The 20006-nt window shown below is 42.1% G+C and overlaps 1 protein-coding gene across 1 annotated transcript in view; it reads left to right on the plus strand.

The window, feature by feature from the left end:
- Window positions 1-18488, plus strand: part of wdr11 (WD repeat domain 11) — a 115117-nt gene extending 96629 nt beyond the window's left edge. Inside the window, exons 26-29 of the mRNA XM_078223335.1 lie at window positions 912-1009; window positions 9834-9979; window positions 13417-13496; window positions 17673-18488. Coding sequence (XP_078079461.1) covers window positions 912-1009; window positions 9834-9979; window positions 13417-13496; window positions 17673-17830 — 482 coding nt within the window. The 3' untranslated portion in view covers window positions 17831-18488. The remainder of the gene's footprint in view (window positions 1-911; window positions 1010-9833; window positions 9980-13416; window positions 13497-17672) is intronic.
- Window positions 18489-20006: the final 1518 nt, after the last annotated feature.

The following is a 20006-nucleotide window of genomic DNA, read 5'->3' on the forward strand; positions in this document are numbered from 1 at the left end:
AAGCAGCTCACTTTTTGATTAGGCATTTCACAACCCACTCGGGCTAATATTGAGGTGAACAATTTCAGATCATGACCACTGTTCCTATTTTGTTTCTGCTTTCTGTGTTGGTTTTTGGTTTTACTCTTGTTTCTTTTCTCTCTGCTTTCACATTGTGTCTGTTCATGATTCTGCTCTTCACACCTACCCCAGGTACACCTTTTGTCTCTTTACTTGTCCATCAACACCCTTCTATAATTTAATCTTCCTTGCTTTCCACTCCATCACACAGCTTCCCTTTTGTTATTTTTCCTATCCTCGCACCCCCCCCCGCCCCCTCTGTCTTTTCCTGGTTCTGTTGAAAGCTCATCAATCTGAAATATTAACTCCTTTTCTCTCCACAGATGCCTGACCTGCTGGGTATTTGCAGCATTTTCTGGATTTATTATAGCTTTTCCATCTCTGACATTCTGGTGTATCTAGGCTACGTGTTCTCAATGGCTTTAACATCCTTTCTATAATGCATAGATTAATACATAAGCCTATTGGGTCCAGACAATACGGGATGCTTTCTAGAGGCCTTGTGTCAATAAGAGGCCTCCAGGTAAACTCAGTATCATGCACAGCTGGATAAAAAATTCTTTAATATTTAAGAGGTCTACAGGGGTCAAGCAGATTTCATACTAATGCTGACCATCGTTGCAGTGAGTGTGGAGGGGCCCTGAATGCTCTTGGCAAATTCTTAATTTCTTTTTGCCGAAAACATTTGAATCGTGCTTCACCTCCGTACCTAAGTATTAGATTTCTTTAAAATGTAAGAGTGAGAACATCTTTTTTGATTGTTCATATTTGTGAACAGTTACTGATATAGGCTGCATACCCGAGTTGGTGTTTTCAGTGTCTTGAGTATTTCTACTTTGTGATCCTTGCAGAAGGAGTCCAGCTGCTTTGTCTGATAGATAAAGCTGAGGATGCCTGTCGATATTTACAGACTTATGGAGAGTGGAATCGAGCCGCGTGGCTTGCAAAGGTAGGTGGTTCATAATCCATATCTCAACCTTGATTTCTGTACTACCTTCAACATAATTGATCATCACTTCACCTTCTCTCCTCTCTATTCCACCCCCATCACACTGTTGTTGCTTGGTTGTATTCATATATCACACTGCATTGCTTGAATGCCTTTTGTTCCCCACTAATTGGAAATGCACCAAGAGCCCATCTTTGATGCCCTCCTCTTCATAATATTTATGCTTTTCATTGGTGGTCCTTATCTTAAAACATGGGTTATCTTTCACATAGTATCTTGGAATGGTTACGGTACTGAAAGAGGCTATTCACCCCTTCCTAACTACTGGCTACATAACTAAATTTTTCCTCATATTGCTTTTGGCTGTTCTGCCTCTGGTCCTTGACTCCTCCACTTATGTCTCTCTATCCAGATACTGCATGATTTTGAACACCTCTATCAAATCTCCTCTCAACCTGCACTTCTGTTAGGGAGCAGATCAGAAACTACAAGGTATCTTATGAAGTTAGTCTAGACCCCAGCTTTTTTGATTTTGGCATTGTGATGAGTGGTTCGCTGCAGGTATGACTCAAGTGACCCACTAGGAAGCTTTTATCGAAACAAACTTTATTTACGACCCGGTTAGAATATAAGAACAGAATTAACATAACTTTTACCAATTTAAATACTTAAACATGACAGAGTATAATACTTTACAGCTATCCATCTCTATAGTTCCAATGTAAGCACTATCCTCATAGACATAAATCCCTCTTCAGAATCAGCACAAAACAGGTATGTTCACACGGGTGCTATGTTTCCAGCCTTTTAATCCCTCTGGACAGATACAGAGAGGCACCTGTTTTCTGACTTCCATACAGCAATTTTTGGAGAAGGATATATCCTCAAACAGCAGAACCTCAGAGAAATAAACCTAGTCTCTGCAGATTCCAGACTTCAGAGAGAGAGAGCTACTTTTTCCTGCAGCTTCCAAGCAGCAAATGACTTGATTTTGCTATCTAAGCCTAGCTCCACCCACTTAATGACCTTACTTGTCAGTCAACTTAATTAACTCCAACTCTGCAAAACCGCAAGCCAAAACACTAAAATAACCACCCTGCATTAGTCCAGATTAATACAAACATTGTAGCAATTAACATCAATTATGCTGCTGCAGTAACAACAGGGCTGCCAGATGCAGACAAAACAGCAGCAATAATAAAACAAATTGCTAAAACCGATCCGGCACAAGAAAAATGACCTAAATACATTTCTTAAAAGCATAGTATCATCACACTTCTCGAAGGAGAACAGCCCCAGCTTCACTTATCTATCCATGTAACTGAAGTCCCTCATCCCTGGAGCTATATTTGTAACTTTTTTCTGTACACAGATGCCTTCACATCCTTCCTAAAGAGTGGTAGCCGGATTGGACACAGTATTCCAGTTGAGGCCAAACCAGTGTTTTATAAAGTTTCACCATAACTTGCTTGCTTTTGTACTCTGTGCCTCTATTTATAAATCCCAGAATACTGTATGCCTTACTAACTGCTTTCATAACTGACCCTATGCCTTCAGTGAGCTATACACATATAACTTTAGGTCCCTCTGTTCCTGCAGCCCTTTTAGAATTGGATCCTTTATGTTCTCCTCCTTGTTCTTCCTACCAAAACATATCATTTTGCTCTTCTGTGCTAATGATATGCTGTTCTGTCAGTCTACCTCCTCATTCGAACTGAAGGAACTTGCTATACTGCTTTTCCAATTTAAGATTTAGAAGAACCAGTTCTGTATGGGGGTAAGTTCTTCCCGGGTGTGGGAACTGGGTTGGGGTGGATTCTGAGCGTGGGATGTTGCAGGTGGGAGTACGATTTTAGGGTTGCCTTCAGTTTTGACTTTTTTGCATCGGGTCTCCCTTTCTACAGGGTACTCTGATCTTTAATAAAGCTACATTGCTGGCGGGGCAGGCACTGCCAGTGTTACGTTGTCAAACCCGCCCCTTCACTTTATTTTCCATTATGAACTGACTGATATGGTGGAGAAAGCTGTTGTTGGGGCCGGAGGTGTCAATGCTGTACCTGTCTCCTGCTGTAACACACTGCCCAAAAAATGGGAAAATTCCACCCTGTATTTTTTGGTTCTTTCTAATGCCTGGATGCCTTGATCTTGACTTGACCTACCTCCCCAGTTAGCACCTCGAGCTGAGTCACAAGTTGCAGATCCTTGGCATTCTGCTCAACCTTGAGCTCGACTTCCTTCCTCGCATCTGCTCTTCGATTAAGTCTTGCTTTCTTCCACCTCAGCAATGGCACCTACCTCCACATTAACCTCTCTGCCAAACCCTAGACTATGCATTCAACACCTCAAAGCTTGTCTTTGCTTGCATGTTCTATTCAGTGAACCAATCTCAATCCTTGTCTAGCTTCAACTTATCCGAAATTCCACAACTGAGGCCTCACTTGTGCGAATTCCCGCACTTCTATCACCCACAAGCTCTCATGGCTCCCTGTGCCCTAGTTAACATAAAGGTTCTTGTCCTTGCTCTCATGCCCATTCCCTATCCTCTCTTGGTGATGTCCACTTTTCATTCATGCACAATTCCTCTACACTATTTTCTCTTTCACATGCTGACACAACTGTGTCTTCCCTTTTTTATTTTTTGTTCTCATATTAGAAGTGTTCATTTTTTAGCTATGATTCCGTTCCTTGAGTGAGCTGTCTAAAGGCAAGTCCTGGGCGTATGTTCTGCCGATACTTCATTTTGAGCTGTGATGCTTGGCAGTCTTTTTTGTCAGTGGTGGTTTACCATTGCCTTTCACTCAAAGGGGCAGAGCGAGGAGGCAGGTGGCAAGTCTACTTCAACCCGAAAGGGAATAAACCCACGCTGTTGCCATTATTCTGAACTATACGCTAGCCGTGTAGCTAACTAAGCTAAGTGGCCCCCACAGAATATGGTTGTATATTTTTACTTTAAATAGTTCTATTAATAATTCTCAATGCCCTGTGTTGGTCAGCCAAGTGTCACTGACAGTCTGCACTAGAAACAAAGAGAAAATGTTAGGAAACTCAGCAGAGAGAAACCAAGTTAACGTTTCAGGTTTGGTCAGAAGCTCTGTTTCTCTCTCCAAAGATGCAGCCTAACCTGCTGAGTATTTTCAGCTTTCCAACATCTGCAGTGTTTTGCTTGTGACCAAGTCTCTCTCTCTTTTGTTACTTTAACAAATCAGATGCTTCTAATGAATAACTGGCAGTACTGAGAGGGGATATATCCGAGGGTTCGCTCACTGACTCTATATGGGTAGAACTGAGAAATAAGAAGGGGGAAATCACTTTGATAGGGTTGTACTATAGGCCCCCGAATAGTCAGCGGGAAATTGAGGGGCAAATATGTAAGGAGATTACAGATAGCTCCGAGAGAAATAGGGTGGTAATAGTAGGGGATTTTAACTTTCCCAACATTGAGCTCGAGGCTTGGTTGGAGAGAAATTTGTTGAGTGTATTCAGGAGGAATTTCTCATTCAGTATGTGGATGGCCCGACTAGAGAGGGGGCAAAACTTGACCTCCTCTTTGGAAATAAGGAAGGGCAGGTGACAGAAGTGTTGGTGAGGGATCGCTTTGGGACCAGTGACCATAATTCCATTTGTTTTAAGATAGCTATGGAGAATGATAGGTCTGGCCCAAAAGTTAAAATTCTAAATTGGGACAAGGCCAATTTTAATGGTATCAGGCAGGAACTTTCAAAAGTTAATTGGGGGAGTCTGTTGGCAGGCAAAGGGATGTCTGGTAAGTGGGAGGCTTTCAAAAGTGTGTTAACCAGGGTTCAGGGTAAGCACATTCCTCTTATAGTGAAGGGCGAGGCTGGTAGAAGTAGGGAACTCTGGATGACTCGGGATAGTGAAGCCCTGGTCAAGAAGAAGTACAGTAAGAAGTCTCACAACACCAGGTTAAAGTCCAACAGGTTTATTTGGTAGCAAATACCATAAGCTTTCGGAGCGCTGCCCCTTCGTCAGATGGAGTGGATATCTGTTCTCCAACAGTGCACAGAGACACAGAAATCAAGTTACAGAATACTAATTAGAATGCAAATCTCTACAGCCAGCCAGGTCTTAAAGGTACAGATAATGTGGGTGGAGGGAACATTAAACACAGGTTAAAGAGATGTGTATTGTCTCCAGACAGAACAGCTAGTAAGATTCTGCAAGATCAGGGGGAAAGCTGTGGGGGTTACTGATAATGTGACATAAATCCAACATCCCGGTTTAGGCCGTCCTCATGTGTGCGGAACTTGGCTATCAGTTTCTGCTCAGCGACTCTGCGCTGTCGTGTGTCGTGAAGGCTTTCACGACACACGACAGCGCAGAGTCGCTGAGCAGAAACTGATAGCCAAGTTCCACACACATGAGGACGGCCTAAACCGGGATGTTGGATTTATGTCACATTATCAGTAACCCCCACAGCTTTCCCCCGATCTTGCAGAATCTTACTAGCTGTTCTGTCTGGAGACAATACACATCTCTTTAACCTGTGTTTAATGTTCCCTCCACCCACATTATCTGTACCTTTAAGACCTGGCTGGCTGTAGAGATTTGCATTCTAATTAGTATTCTGTAACTTGATTTCTGTGTCTCTGTGCACTGTTGGAGAACAGATATCCACTCCATCTGACGAAGGGGCAGCGCTCCGAAAGCTTATGGTATTTGCTACCAAATAAACCTGTTGGACTTTAACCTGGTGTTGTGAGACTTCTTACTGTGCTTACCCCAGTCTAACGCCGGCATCTCCACATCAAGAAGAAGTAGGCACATAACATGCATAGGCAGCTGGGATCAAGTGGATCCCTTGAAGAGTATAGAGGGCGTAGGAGTAAAGTTAAAAGAGAAATCAGGAGGGCAAAAAGGGGACACGAGATTGCTTTGGCAGATAAGGCACAGGAGAATCCAAATACATAAAGGGCAAAAGAGTAACAAGGGAGAGAGTAGGGCCTCTTAAGGATCAACAAGGCCATCTATGTGCGATTCCACAAGAGATGGGTGAGATCCTAAATGAATATTTCTCATCAGTATTTACTGTTGAGGAAAGCGTGGATGTTAGGGAACTTGAGGAAATAAATAGTGATGTCTTGAGGAGTGTACATATAACAGAGAAGGTGGTGCTGGAAGTCTTAAAGCGCACCAAGGTAGATAAATCCCCGGGACCTGATGAAGTGTATGTATCCCAGGACATTATGGGTGGACAGGGAGGAAATTGTGGGTCCTCTAGCAGAGATATTTGAATCATTGATAGCCACAGGTGAGGTGCCTGAAGATTGAACGTCTGTAGTGGGTAAGTTGTTGGAAGGTATTCTGAGAAACAGGATCTACAGGCATTTGGAGATGCAAGGACTGATTAGGGACAGTCAGCAAGGCTTTGTGAGTGGAAAATCATGTCTCATAATTTTGATTGAGCTTTTTGAAGGGAAGATAGATAGGTAGATGAGGGAAGTGCAGTTGATGTTGTCTGCATGGACTTTAGCAAGGCGTTTGACAAGGTACTGCATGGTAGGTTGTTGCATAAGGTTAAATCTCATGGGATCCAGAGTGAGGTAGTGAAATGGATACAAAATTGGCTTGATGAAAGAAGACAGAGGGTTGTTGTAGAGAGTTGTTTTTCAAACTGGACGCCTATGACCAGCGGTGTGCCTCGGATCAGTGCTGGGTCTTCTATTATTTTTCATTTATGTTAATGATTTGGATGAGAATTTAGGAGGTATGATTAGTAAGTTTGCAGATGACACCAAAATTGGTGGCATAGTGGACAACGAAGAAAGTTACCTAGGATAGGTTGTGATGAACAAAGCTAGGTTGTGATGAACAAAGCTAGGTTGTGATGAACAAAGCATCGTAGCTGTGAGGGACAGCTCGGTGGATAGGATATTAGGATGTAGATAGGCTGGAAAATTGGGCGGGGATCCTGGATTCAGGATTCAATCCTGGACCGGGGAGCGGCGCGGGCTTGGAGGGCCGAAGGGCCTGTTCCTGTGCTGTATTGTTCTTTGTTCTTTGTTGATTGCAACGGGATCTTGATCAATTGGGCCAATGGGCTGACGAATGGCAGATGGAGTTTAATTTAGATAAATGCAAGGTGAGGCATTTTGGTAGATCAAACCAGGGCAGGACTTAGTTAATGGTAGAGCGTTGGGAAGAGTTACAGAACAAAGAGATCTAGGAATACGGGTTCATAGCTCCTTGAAAGTGGAGTCACAGGTGGACAGAGTGGTGAAGAAGGCATTCGGCATGCTTGGTTTCATTGGTCAGAACATTGAATACAGGAGTTGGGACGTCTTGTTGAAGTTGTACAAGACATTGATAAGACCACACTTAGAATACTGTGTACAGTTCGTGTCACCCTATTATAGAAAGGATATTATTAAACTAGAAAGAGTGCAGAAGAGATTTACTAGGATGCTACCGGGACTTGATGGTTTGAGTTATAAGGAGAGGTTGGATAGACTGGGACTTTTTTCTCTGGAGCGTAGAAGGTTGAGGGATGATCTTCTAGAGATCTGTAAAATAATGAGGGGCATAGATCAGCTAGATAGTCAATATCTTTTCCCAAAGGTAGGGGAGTCTAAAATTAGAGGGCATAGGTTTAAAGTGAGAGGGGAGAAATACAAAAGGATCCAGAGAGACAATTTTTTCACACACAGGATGGTGAGTGTCTGGAACAAGCTGCCAAAGGTAGCAGTAGAGGCGGGTACAATTTAGCTTTTTAAAAAGCGTTTAGACAGTTACATGGATAAGATGGGTATAAAGGGATATGGACCAAACATGGGCAATTGGGACTAGCTTAGTGGTTAAAAAAAGGGGTGACATGGACAAGTTGGGCTGAAGGGCCTGTTTCCATGCTGTAAACCTCTATGACTTTGGCAGTAAAGTTACCTGGGTATCCATTTCAATTCCAAGTTCTAGTCACAATCCAGCTATCAAGGAACTGAATAAATGGCGCTCGGCTAATCAATTTTATTTGCTCTTTTAATTAAGGCTGCATAGAATCATAGAAACCCTACAGTACAGAAAGAGGCCATTCGGCCTATCGAGTCTGCACCGACCACAATCCCACCCAGGCCCTACCCCCATATATTTTTATCCACTAATCCCTCTAACCTACACATCCCGGGACACTAAGGGGCAATTTTAGCATGGCCAATCAACCTAACCCGCACATCTTTGGGCTGTGGGAGGAAACTGGAGCACCCGGAGGAAACCCACGCAGACACGAGGAGAATGTGCAAACTCCACACAGACAGTGACCCAAGCCGGGAATCGAACCCAGGTCCCTGGAGCTGTGAAGCAGCAGTGCTAACCACTGTGCTACCGTGCCGCACTATATATCACCAATGCGGTGCATGCGCAGTTCTAATGTTTTACTCCATTAGATCTTTGTGAGAGATGGAGAAGACATTGGCTATAAATAAACCAGAAGCAACATGGTGTCGCTTTCACTCAGCTTGTTCAGGGAAACAGAGGTCAAGATACTGGAATGTTCTTCCTCTCTTCCTCTTTGTGGAGAAACCCTTGCCTCCCTCCCTTCCTCCAATCCCAGGCCAACCTTCAGCGCTGTCTGTCCCAGAGTGAAGTTCACCCGACAGCCTTAAACTAAATCAGGGGGAGGGGGGGGGGGGGAGAGGCTGCACCACACACACACACACATCCCCTAGCCACTCTCCCCGTGAGCTCTGGATGAGGTCGCCGCCTCTGCGCTTTTTCAAAAGAAAATCTTGCTTCGGGGCAACTAAATGCCTGGGAGCTTGGATCCCACTCCTCTCACCTGCCCATTGGAAAATCCACTGCTGAACTTGGAATGTGAAAAGCAGTAACGGACTGTTGCGTACTTAACACTAATTTCTTGTTGTTAACGTGCTTCACATTTTAGCATGAGCTGTTCACTCAAAATCCACTTTCACCCACTATTTTAATCAATTTTAAAACAAAATGGGTCAGCACTTCTGAATTTCTCATGAAAGTGTTAAGCATTTGTATCATAATGTTTGAGGAGTCAGATTCCCAGGCACAATTGTTAATAAATGCATTTGCGAATTTATGGCAGACTTTTGCAAATTGCAGGCACTGATTTATTCATAACGTAAGGGAGTAAGAGTTTTATTCTCATCTGCCAAGGTTTTATATCTCAGTAAATTGTGGTGCGTAAAAGGTTATATACATTCAGGCAAGTGCCCTGTTTACCTTCTTCAATTAAATAACGGAAGATCAAAGCTATTGTTTTCAGTTCCCTATAAAAACTCTGTTACCCAATTTTGGATCCCTGCAACTGCCTGAGGCTGATACAGACTGTCACATTTCATCACAAGATGAACTTTGACAACATATCCACAACTACTAAAACCACCTTCATAACCTCTCCCAATACTGCCCCTGCCTCAGTTCATTTGCTGCTGAAACCCTCAACCCTATCTTTGTTACCTCTACATTTAACTATTCCAACATGCTCCTGGCTGGCCTCCCACATTCTTCTTCTTCTCGAGGTAGCATCCTCGCTTATTCAAGGGTTGCTGAACCACGGCTTTGTGCCTTGATTTTACTACAGGCCAAGTCAACCACAGCCAGAACAGCGATTGAACTCTGCAATGTTGGTGTTATTCTGAAGCACACGCTTGCCTTCTAGCCAACTGGGCATCTTGCCCTAGTATCTCCTCAGGTGTATGGCTCAGTGTGAAATTTTGCTTTATGATGCATCTGTGAAGCACCTTGGAATGTTGTATATTGTTGAATGTATTGTGGCCTAGATTATATTAATCAGATGGGCATATCTAAAAAAAAGTATCTTTTAATTTTTTTTAAAACAAAGGTGCGTCTAAACACAGAGGAGTGTGCAGAAGTACTGAAACGCTGGGTAGATCATCTTTGTTCATCTCAGGTAAACCAGAAATCCAAGGCTATCCTAGTGCTCCTTTCGTTGGGCTGCTTTAGCAAAGTTGCAGAAATGCTACACAGGTAAGAATTGTGTCTTCTGTCACAATGTGTGTGTGCGCTTGTGTGCGTGTATTATTTATATAGAATTCTAGATTATCTAGATGAATTCTAGATTATAGGGCGTCACGGTGGCACAGTGGTTAGCACTGCTGCCTCACAGCTTCAGGGACCCGGTTCGATTCCTGGCTTGGGTCACTGTCTGTGTGGAGTTTGCACGTTCTCCCCGTGTCTGCGTGGGTTTCCTCCGGGTGCTCCGGTTTCCTCCCACACTCCAAAGATGTGCAGGTTAGGTGCATTGGCCATGTTAAATTGACCCTTAGTGTCCTGGGCTGCGTAGGTTAGAGGAATTAGCGGGGTAAATATGTGGGTTTACAGGGATAGGGCCTAAGTGGGATTGTGGTCGGTGCAGACTCGATGGGCTGAATGGCCTCCTTCTGCACTGTGGGGATTCTATGATCTGAGAGTATCAGTTGTCATAGAGATTTACAGCATGGAAACAGGCCCTTCAGCCCAACTTGTCTATGCCGCCCTTTTTTTTTGAACCCCTAAGCTAATCCCAATTGCCCGCACTTGGCCCATATCCCTCTATACCCATTTTACCCATGTAACTGTCTAAATGCTTTTTAAAAGACAAAATTATACCCGCCTCCGCCACTACCTCTGGCAGCTTGTTCCAGACACTCACCACCCTCTGTGTGAAGAAGTTGTGGACAAGATGGTTAGGCTTTTAGAAACAGAATTGTGGATATAAATTCAGACAAATATAATAGTTACTGTGTAGAAGCTTTCAATTCATATTTGCTTTTGGGTTTTTTTTAATATAATGAATACTATAATCTCCTTGTAGCAGAGAAGGTTAAGAGGAGGTTTGATAGAGTCATACAAAGAGTTGAAGTGTTTTGATAAAGTTAAAAAACAAAGCTGTCTCCAGTGGCAAAAGTGTTAGTAATCAGAGGGCACAGATTTAGAATAATTGGAAAAAAGCACCTAAAGTGAAATGCTGAAACATGTTTTTTGTACAATGAATTGTTATAACTGGAATGTACTGCCTGAAAGGTGGTGGAAGAAGGTTTCAAAAGGGAATTGGATAAATAGAGTCATAGAGTTTTACAGCACGGGAAGAGGCCCTTTGGCCCATTGTGTCTGTGCCGGCCATCAAGCACCTATCTATTCTAATCCCATTTTCCAGCCCTGGGCCAGTAGCCTTGTATGTTATCGCATTTGAAGTGCTCATCTAAACACTTCTTACATGTTGTTAGGGTTTCCGCCTCTACCACTCTTTCAGGCAGTGAGTTCCAGATTCCCACCACCCTCACATCTTCTATAAACCTCCTGCCCCTTACCTTCAAACTATGCCCCCTGGTTACTGATCCCCATCTGCTAAGGGGGAAAAGTTCCTTCCTATCCACCCGATCAATTCAAAATTGGCTCCGTTGTAGGAGACAGATTGTGATGACAGAAGGCTGCTTTAGCGACTGGAAGCCAGTGTCCAGTGGCGTACCACAGGGATCTGCGTTGGGTCCCCTATAATTCGTCATTTATATAAATAACATAGATGACTTTATGGAGGGTAGGATTAGTAATGTGGATGACCCAAAAATTGGCTGGTTGGTTAACAATGAGCCGGAGTGTCTTGGGCTACAAGAACATGTAGATGGAATGATCAAATGGGCAGATAAGTGACAGATGGAATTTAACCCTGAAAAATGTGAGGTGATACACTTTGGAAGGAGTAATTTGACGAAGTACTCAATGAATAGTAGGACACTAGGAAGTTCTGCGGAACAAAGGGACCTTGGTATGTTTGTCCACAGATCTCTGAAGGGGTGGAATGGCATGTTAGTAGGGTGGTGAAAAAGGCTTAAGGGACACTTGTCTTTATCAATCAAGGCATAGATTACAAAAGCAGAGAAGTCATGTTGGAGTTTTATAGAAATTTGGTGAGGCCACAGCTGGAGTACTGTGTGCAGTTCTAGCCGACACATTATAGGAAGGATGTGATTGCACTGGAGGGAGTGCAGAGGAGATTCACCAGGATGCTGCCTGGGATGGAGCATTTAAGTTATGGAGAGGTTGGGTAGGCTTGGGTTGTTTTCATTGGAGCAGAGAAGACTGAGGGGTAAGCTGATCGAAGTGTACAAGATTATGAGAGGCATGGACAGAGTGGATAGGGAGCAGCTGATCCCCTTAGTTGAAAGGTCAGTCATGAGAGGACATAGATTCAAGGTGAGGAGCAGGAGAATTTGGGGGGATTTGAGGGAAAGCTTTTTTACCCAGAGAGTGGTGACGGTCTGGAATGCGCTGCCTGGGTAGGTTGTGTCACATCCTTTAAAAAGTGCCAGAATGAGCTCTTGGCATGTCCTAACATTCGAGGCTACAGGCCAAGTGCTGATAAATGTTAGATGTTAGATGTAGCTTTCTCTGTTCTAAGGAAACCAACCCCAGCATACCCAGTCTCTCTTGTTGGTTAAACACAGCATCAACTACATCATCCTCCTCTATTGTGAACACAGATGCAAAACACTCATTTCAAACCTTACCTACGTCTTCTGGCTCCACACATAAATTGCCATGTTGGTCCCTAATGCACTCTGCTCTTTCCCTGGTCATCCTCCTGCCCTTAATACACTTATAAAACACCTTTGGATAAATATTGAAAAGGAAACATTTTGTGTGTTACGGGGAAAGAACAGAGGACTGGAACTAACTGAATAGCTCTTTCTAAGATCTGGCTCTGGCATGTTGAGCCAAATAACCTCCTCCTGTGCTGTATCATTATATGATTCGATTACTAAATGCAACAAGCATCTTAATTATTAAAAGTAACTAAATTATGGAATTTAATAAGTTAATTAAATGTACTGCTGAGTAATTTAATTCTGTGATCTGGTGAGTAATTTACAGAATGCTAAGATTCTAGTTGCACTGCTGTTGTGTTTTGCTTTTGGAACATAATCCAAAAATGACAACTGAAACTGGTGTATCTGACGCTGCTTATGGCCATGATCAGGAGTGCTTCTCTCTGTACCTCCAGTGGAAGTTTCTCTTGATGCATTAGCAGGGTTCGAGTTGTGCTTCGCACTTGGAGGGCAGGGAATTAGCTTCAAACGGAAAGCAACAGCAAGGCAGCTAATGGTGAAAAGAAAGTATGTCAAGTGGGCCTGGAGGACAATGATATTAGATATGCCAATGTCGTAAAAACAAGCAGTGGGAGCCAGGCAACTTGTGCATGCACACACACATGATTGTCAAAGAACACTCCTGAATGAACTCCTGAATTGAAGTAGATTTCGAGAGAGAGAAAATTCTGCACATCGAAGAGCAACAGCTAGATGTTTTGAATTATGATTTTCTAAAACTGAGTTTTAAATTCTAATTCTGCGCACTTTTCTGATATTTCAGTGTTATTTTTGTTTGTAAAGTAATTATACGTTAAGATTTCTGTTTTTACGTTTCAGCATGCGATATTTTGACAGAGCTGCACTGTTCTTGGAAACTTGTCTCAACTATGGGGTTATTGAAGTAAATGAAACTACAAATATCCTTTTTAATTTAAATGGTGTAAAAATTATGTTTTGTGTTCTGCTGAAATGTGGGTTCTCTACCACGGTCTACTGCAAGCCTACCTTCACTGGTCAATAAACATGTTAGGGTTCTTACAGTTCCACATGCTGGAAGAATGGCCTGATCAGCAGCCTCGTAAATAATGTCTCAGCTATTTGCTCCCCATGCAAACTTGAAGCTGAAGTAGGGCACATCAAAGACATCCTGCGGGGTAAAGGCTGTCCTCATCAGATCTGTCCGTGCTGCATATTGAGCAAACTCATGAATGGGCTGAAGGCTGTCATTTTTGGCCCTATAAAGTGCTCAGTATACCTCAAGACTCCCCTGGAAGGGCAAGATACCTCAAAAATTTGAGCAACAGCTACAGCTAGTTGATTCATGCTGCTGCAATGCAGAGGCAACACGAGTGATATTCACCACTAACAGGATGCTGCCGTCAAGCCAAAAGGACAATGGCCGGAATTTTATCGCCTCGCTCGCCCCGGAATCATAAGACTATAAGACATAGGAACAGAATTAGGCCACTCGGCCCATCGAGTCCGCTCCACCATTCAATCATGGTTGATATTTTTCTCATCCCCATTCTCCTGCCTTTTCCCCATAACCCCTGATCCTCTTATTAATCAAGAGCCTAACTACCTTGGTGCAGGTGAGGTTCACAGAATGGAAATTTCCATTGGTTTTGGGCGGGGTGTTATGATCTCGCCCGAGCAAGGTCGTGAAATCCCGCCCAATCTGCTACTACACAAATGAGTAATGTGGCATATAAATCCCGGTGCCACTGTGACGGTTGGAATGTAGGTCACCCCTCCCTAAAGACTGGCGGATCTTATCAAACAGCACGTCTGCTTCCATTGTTCACAATGGGCAAAGTACAGACCATACCCAACCAACCCCTGCTTGTAAAACATTAGATTTGATTCTGCAAAGTGGTTACCCAGTCTACATTTGTAGAACAGACTGCATTGGGAGCAGCGAATACTATAGACCAAATTGAAGGAGGTGCAAGCAAAATGTTGCTTCACTTGAAAAGAGTGTTTGTGGCCTTAAATGGTGAGGAGGAAGGAGATGAAGGGGCAGGTGTTGCACCCTCTGTGATTTTAAGGGAAGGTGCCATGAGAAGGGGGTGAGGAGCTGGGTATGATGGAGGAGTGGGCCAGGGTGTCATGGAGACAATGGTCCCTGCAGAATGCTGTGTGGAAGATGTGTTTTGCGATGGTATCACACTGGAGTTGGCCCAAATGGTGGAGGATGATCCTTTGAATGCAGAGGCTGGTGCGATGGAAAGAGGACAAGGGAGGGGACCCACTCATTGTTCTGGGCGGGAGGAGAGGGGATGAGAGTAGGGGGGTGGAGATAGGTTGAAACCAATTCCTTATTTTGGTATTCTTGTGAATATCCTGATGATTGCAAGATTAAAAGCTTTGACAAAATGTCTTTTTTCCAATAATACTCAAATCCTGTACTACCAAATGACTATTTTTATGTTCCTTATTACCAAAGTCGCAAGCTGAGAAAGATTATTCATTCCATTCTAACTCTAAATCACCAAGAGACTCCTATCAATCACACTGTCAAACTGTTTTAAATTATTCCTAGATTTTTGCTTCCACTCTCCTGCTCATCACTCTGTACACAACTTCTTTACATTAATTTGTTTTTCACTAGTTTAAACTTATGCTGCCCTGTTCATTAATTTGAAACAATATATACCTTTCTTCCTATTTTATCTACCCATCTGTCAGGATTGAAGTGTCTCCATTTTCTCCAATTTTTAATTAATGAGTCTTACAAATTAATGTCTGCTGTAGATCCATCTTTCAATTCATTGACTAGATTCATTCAGGTCACTTGGCCCCATAAGCAATCCAACCAATTTACTTTAATAGAAGTTGACTTACGCTGCCCTAGATCTACTTATGATTGCATAACCTGACCTGGATATTTGTGCAATTTGCACGTGCCCTTCAATATATCCAGAAGTGGACCAAGTGAGCGACCATTTGATGAGTGAACTGAGCATAACATTTATTTTACAAGAAGGTTCATTTTGTGTTCATCCAGTACATAGTGGAGTCGGGGCAAGTGGAGTATCTTTCTACTTCACATTCGTATCAAATGTGGCATAGATTCTATGCAGGGAAAAGAATCAATTCACCTTTATCAGTTTACCTAAGCTCTTTCATCAGTTCTATAAACATTCATTCATGAAATATTAAGTTTTGGCTGTGAATTTGGCTCTGTTACATTTTTCTGTTCTTACAGATTTTTTTGGAACTAATAGAACATTTTCCACCAAATGTTCCAACTGGTAAGCAACAAAATTGCTTACTGCCAAGTGGAGTGTAGTTTGTTCAGTTCTGAATTTAGGTTTGTGCTTGTGCAAATTTTTTTTGATTTGATTTATAATTGTCACATATATTGTTATACAGTGTAAAGTTTTGTTTATTATGTTCTATACAGACAAAGCATATCGTTCATAGAATACATAGGGGAGAAGGAAAGGAGAGGGTGCAGAGTGTAGTGTTACAGTCATAGTTAGGGTGAAGAGAAAGATCAACTTGATATAAGGTAGGTCCATTCAAAAGTCTGACAGCAGCAGGGAAGAAGCTGTTCCTGAGTCGGTTGGTACGTGACCTCAGAATTTTGTATCTTTTTCCTGATGGAAGAAGGTGGAAGAGAGCATGATCGGGGTGCGTGAGGCCCTTGATTATGCTGGCTGCTTTTCCAAGGCAGACATTCCCTACTGTAGCACGTTGCCATTTTCTAAACCAGCTATCATTGTGACGTGTCTCAAAGTATAATTGCCCAATTTGTACCAAGTCATAAGCGGGGCTTGTGTTACCAGCACATAACTTGTACTCCGATCAGATTCCCCTGGCCAGGTTAGTTTTATTTAATGTCCCAGATGCTGGCTTTCATCTCATCTATCTAGACGATATTCAGACCCATCTTTTCAGAATGATTTGAACATACGTGCCTCACCCTGTCCATCGCAATGCACTTTGGTTGTCTTTCAGACTAAAAGACCCTTTTAAAAGCTGCATTTCCCCATGTCTTTTTTGAGATGTAGTGGAAGATGAGTCAAATTGTGAAAATATTTCTTCCAAAAAGAATGGATTATATCCACGCGTTGACAGTGGAGGTCAGTTTGTGTTCTTGCCTGCTGACATCCATTCATCATTCCATCTACTCCTTTTCACTGTTGCTAGAATTGTGTGGATCTCTGCAGCACAACAGTTCCTCAGGTTTACAGATTATTTTAAGTCTAGAGTACATGAATGCCTTCATTCTGCAAATATTAATGATTTTACCATATTGTTAGAAAAGTTGTATGTTAATTTACTGTTCTAGATTATTATAATGCTCAAGGAAAATATGGTGAGTGTAATTACGATATTTACAGTGTTTCAATGTGACATGCAGAGTATGTCTCTGCTCTAAATCTGGAAGGTATTGAAACTTGTGCTACTATGTAAAAATGAGTTTTGAACTATTTTGCAACATGCTCACCAAGAAGCATTTGAGATCAGTAAAAAAGGAGATGCAACCAGCACACCTTATCCGTCTGGACTTAACTTCTCAGTGTTTTATTGTGATGGAAGAATTTTTTGAAATCTTGTAACGTAAGGGGCAATTCTCGTTGCCTTTTTAAAGGAAGAACATAAATGCAAATAAGGGACAAGACAAGAAATTGGGATTAAATGTCTCGTGTTGAAAATCTGGTGCAGGTATAATTGGTCTCCTGTGCTGTAAATTCTATGGTTCTATAAAATGAAAAGTAGTAAACAGTTAACTACTGTTGAACTGATAAAAATGGTTCTGTAATAACATGTTTGGACAATTGCCCAAAACACAGCACATTGTAAAGTAACATGGTTCGATTACTATATGTGAATTGAGTACTTTCTTACCGATTGCTATAATGGCACAGCTTGGCTTTATCCTTATCTAATTCTGCTTAATAACATAAAATAAAAATGTAGAGTTATTTTTGGATGATTGTAGTGTTGATTTAAGAATTGCATCAATAGAAAATGCGTTCTAACGATAATTACGTTTAAAATAAAATTCTGATGATCCATGCTAAGAAGACTTACACAGTAGTGTGTGATTATACTTGAAGGCATTTTCCTTAATAAGATTTCACAGAAATTTTACAATGCAGTCTATGCGGATTATGCAAGGTACTTAAAGATGCTGAATTTACAGGAAGGGGCAATTCTCTTTGCCACAAAAGCAGGCGAAGCAGGAGCTGAACTGCTTAAGGACCTGCAGCAGAGCAAAGAAGATAAGCCTGTTTCATGACTTGTAAATGTTAACCTTCGAAATTATAGTGGGCCTCCATAGTTTCAAAGGTTAATTGAACTAGTTGGTGACTAAAGTATAGCACTTTGAATGTTGTGTTGCAGTCTCCAGTTGTGCCGTCTGAAGAAAATACATTCCAATTATTATTCCACAGTGAAAATCAGCAAAAAATAACTTGTTTGATAATATCTCACTGTAACGCTTTTTTGGTATGTCTAGACTTTTGATACCGTGCCGATTTTCCTTCTGTGTATGATTTCCACATTAATGAAAAATCTGGATAAAATCTCTATTGTATAACCCTGGCTGTAATTTTTTTACGCAACAACTTCAGACGAAGAAAATTGTCCACGCAGCTATCACTGATAAGATTTATTTTAAATGCTAAAAAGACTTTTATTTCTGTAACTAGGCAAGATGTGGAGATCCTCTGTGATTAGAAAATGTTTTCTGGGTATAATTGCACTTAAACCTCCTTACTGGTTAGCGATACACAAATATTTGTGCCTGTTGCTTGAAAATTTATTCAAATGTGTAATGTGTATAAACGATTTATAAAATGAGGTACAAAATATTACAGTTACACTTTGTATATAATTCAATGTTTAGTTTGCTATGAAGTGTTGATTCCAAAATGTATTAAAGACATGAAACAGAACTACAGTGTGAAGGTTGCATTTTTAGCACACAGGCACATGGTGACACTACCAGAGATGCAGGGGAGGTGATGGAGGAGGGTGAAATGGTCAGAAATGACAAAGCCAGACTAAAACGGGGAGATAGAGGTCACTTTGACCAGGACAATCTCTTGAAGATGGAATTCTTCTCGCCTTGAGGTAAGATGGAGAAGGGAAGAGGGGAATGCTAGGAAATGAAATTGACATGTGGGCTACCCGTACCCAGTATTGCACTCAACGTGTAGTATTGAAATATTTTTAGTCTAAAGTGTTGGTAACTTATTTGAGTTCAAACTGTCCAGTCATTAAGTTACACATGATGTATGTTATTAAAATGGAAAATGATTTTAATATTTTCCTTTTGGTGCTGTGTAGTAGGCTATTTCTACAAACAGGAAAGCCGTGGACACCTGTCCTTTTCAGATGGACTTCTATGATCTTTCCCTGCTTGTGCAACTTGAGTCCTGTGCAAGCGTCCCCAGGTGCCCAATTCAAGTATCTTTTTTATGGCGGTGAGAAAGAATTTTCACTTGTATAGGACCTTTCATAACTGGAGCATCAAGACCATTTGCTCAACCAGTAATTCACTTTTGTGTAGCTAATGTTGTAATGTAAGCAAGTATAGCAATAAGATCTCAGAAACAGCAATGTGATGAATGACCAAGTAACCTCTTTCTAATGTAGATTGAGGGGCAAATGTTGACCAAGACAGCAGAACTCCTCTGTTCTTCTGCGAAAAGTGTCATGGGATCTTTTATATCTGTTTAAGAGGACAGACGAGACTTCATTTTAAAATTGAATCCAAAAACTGGCCCCTCCTATGGTACTGCACAGAACCTATTGTGTAAGTGCAGCACCGAGCTAAGGCTGATAACATATAGGTAGGTACCTGTCCTAAATTGCAATTACTGTATCCTCCCTGTCTAGCACAACATAGTATGTTAGAAGCATCTGCACATGTCCACCTTCAAATAAAAATTGGTATTTATATAGTACGTTATCATGCCTTCAGTCTGTGTGCATAGCAATCTCACTGCATCTGCTCCATCACAGAAGAATCATTACAAAGTACCGCAGCATTCATAAAATCCCTACAGTGCAGGAGGAGGCCATTTGGCCCATCGAGCCTGCACTGACAACAACCCTACCCAGGCCCTATCCCTGTATCCCCACGTTTTTCCCTGCTAATCCCCCTGACACTAAGAGGTAATTTAGCATAGCCAATCATCTTTGGAGTGTGGGAGGAAACCGGAGCACCCAGAGGAAACCCACGCAGACATGGGAGAACATGCAAACTTCACACAGACAGTCATCAAAGGCTGGAATTGAACCTGGGTCCCTGGCACTGTGAAGCAGCAGTGCTTACCACTGTGCCATCCCCTAAATGGTTCAAATTACAAGTACCTGCGAAAAGAGGCACTTGTGACAAAATTGCACAAGAGGATGTATTTTACCAGCACCAGTTCTCTGGGAATTGGGGGAGGTGGGGGGAGTCCACA

This window comes from Mustelus asterias, chromosome 11, assembly GCF_964213995.1.
Source record: "Mustelus asterias chromosome 11, sMusAst1.hap1.1, whole genome shotgun sequence".
NCBI lineage: Eukaryota > Metazoa > Chordata > Chondrichthyes > Carcharhiniformes > Triakidae > Mustelus > Mustelus asterias.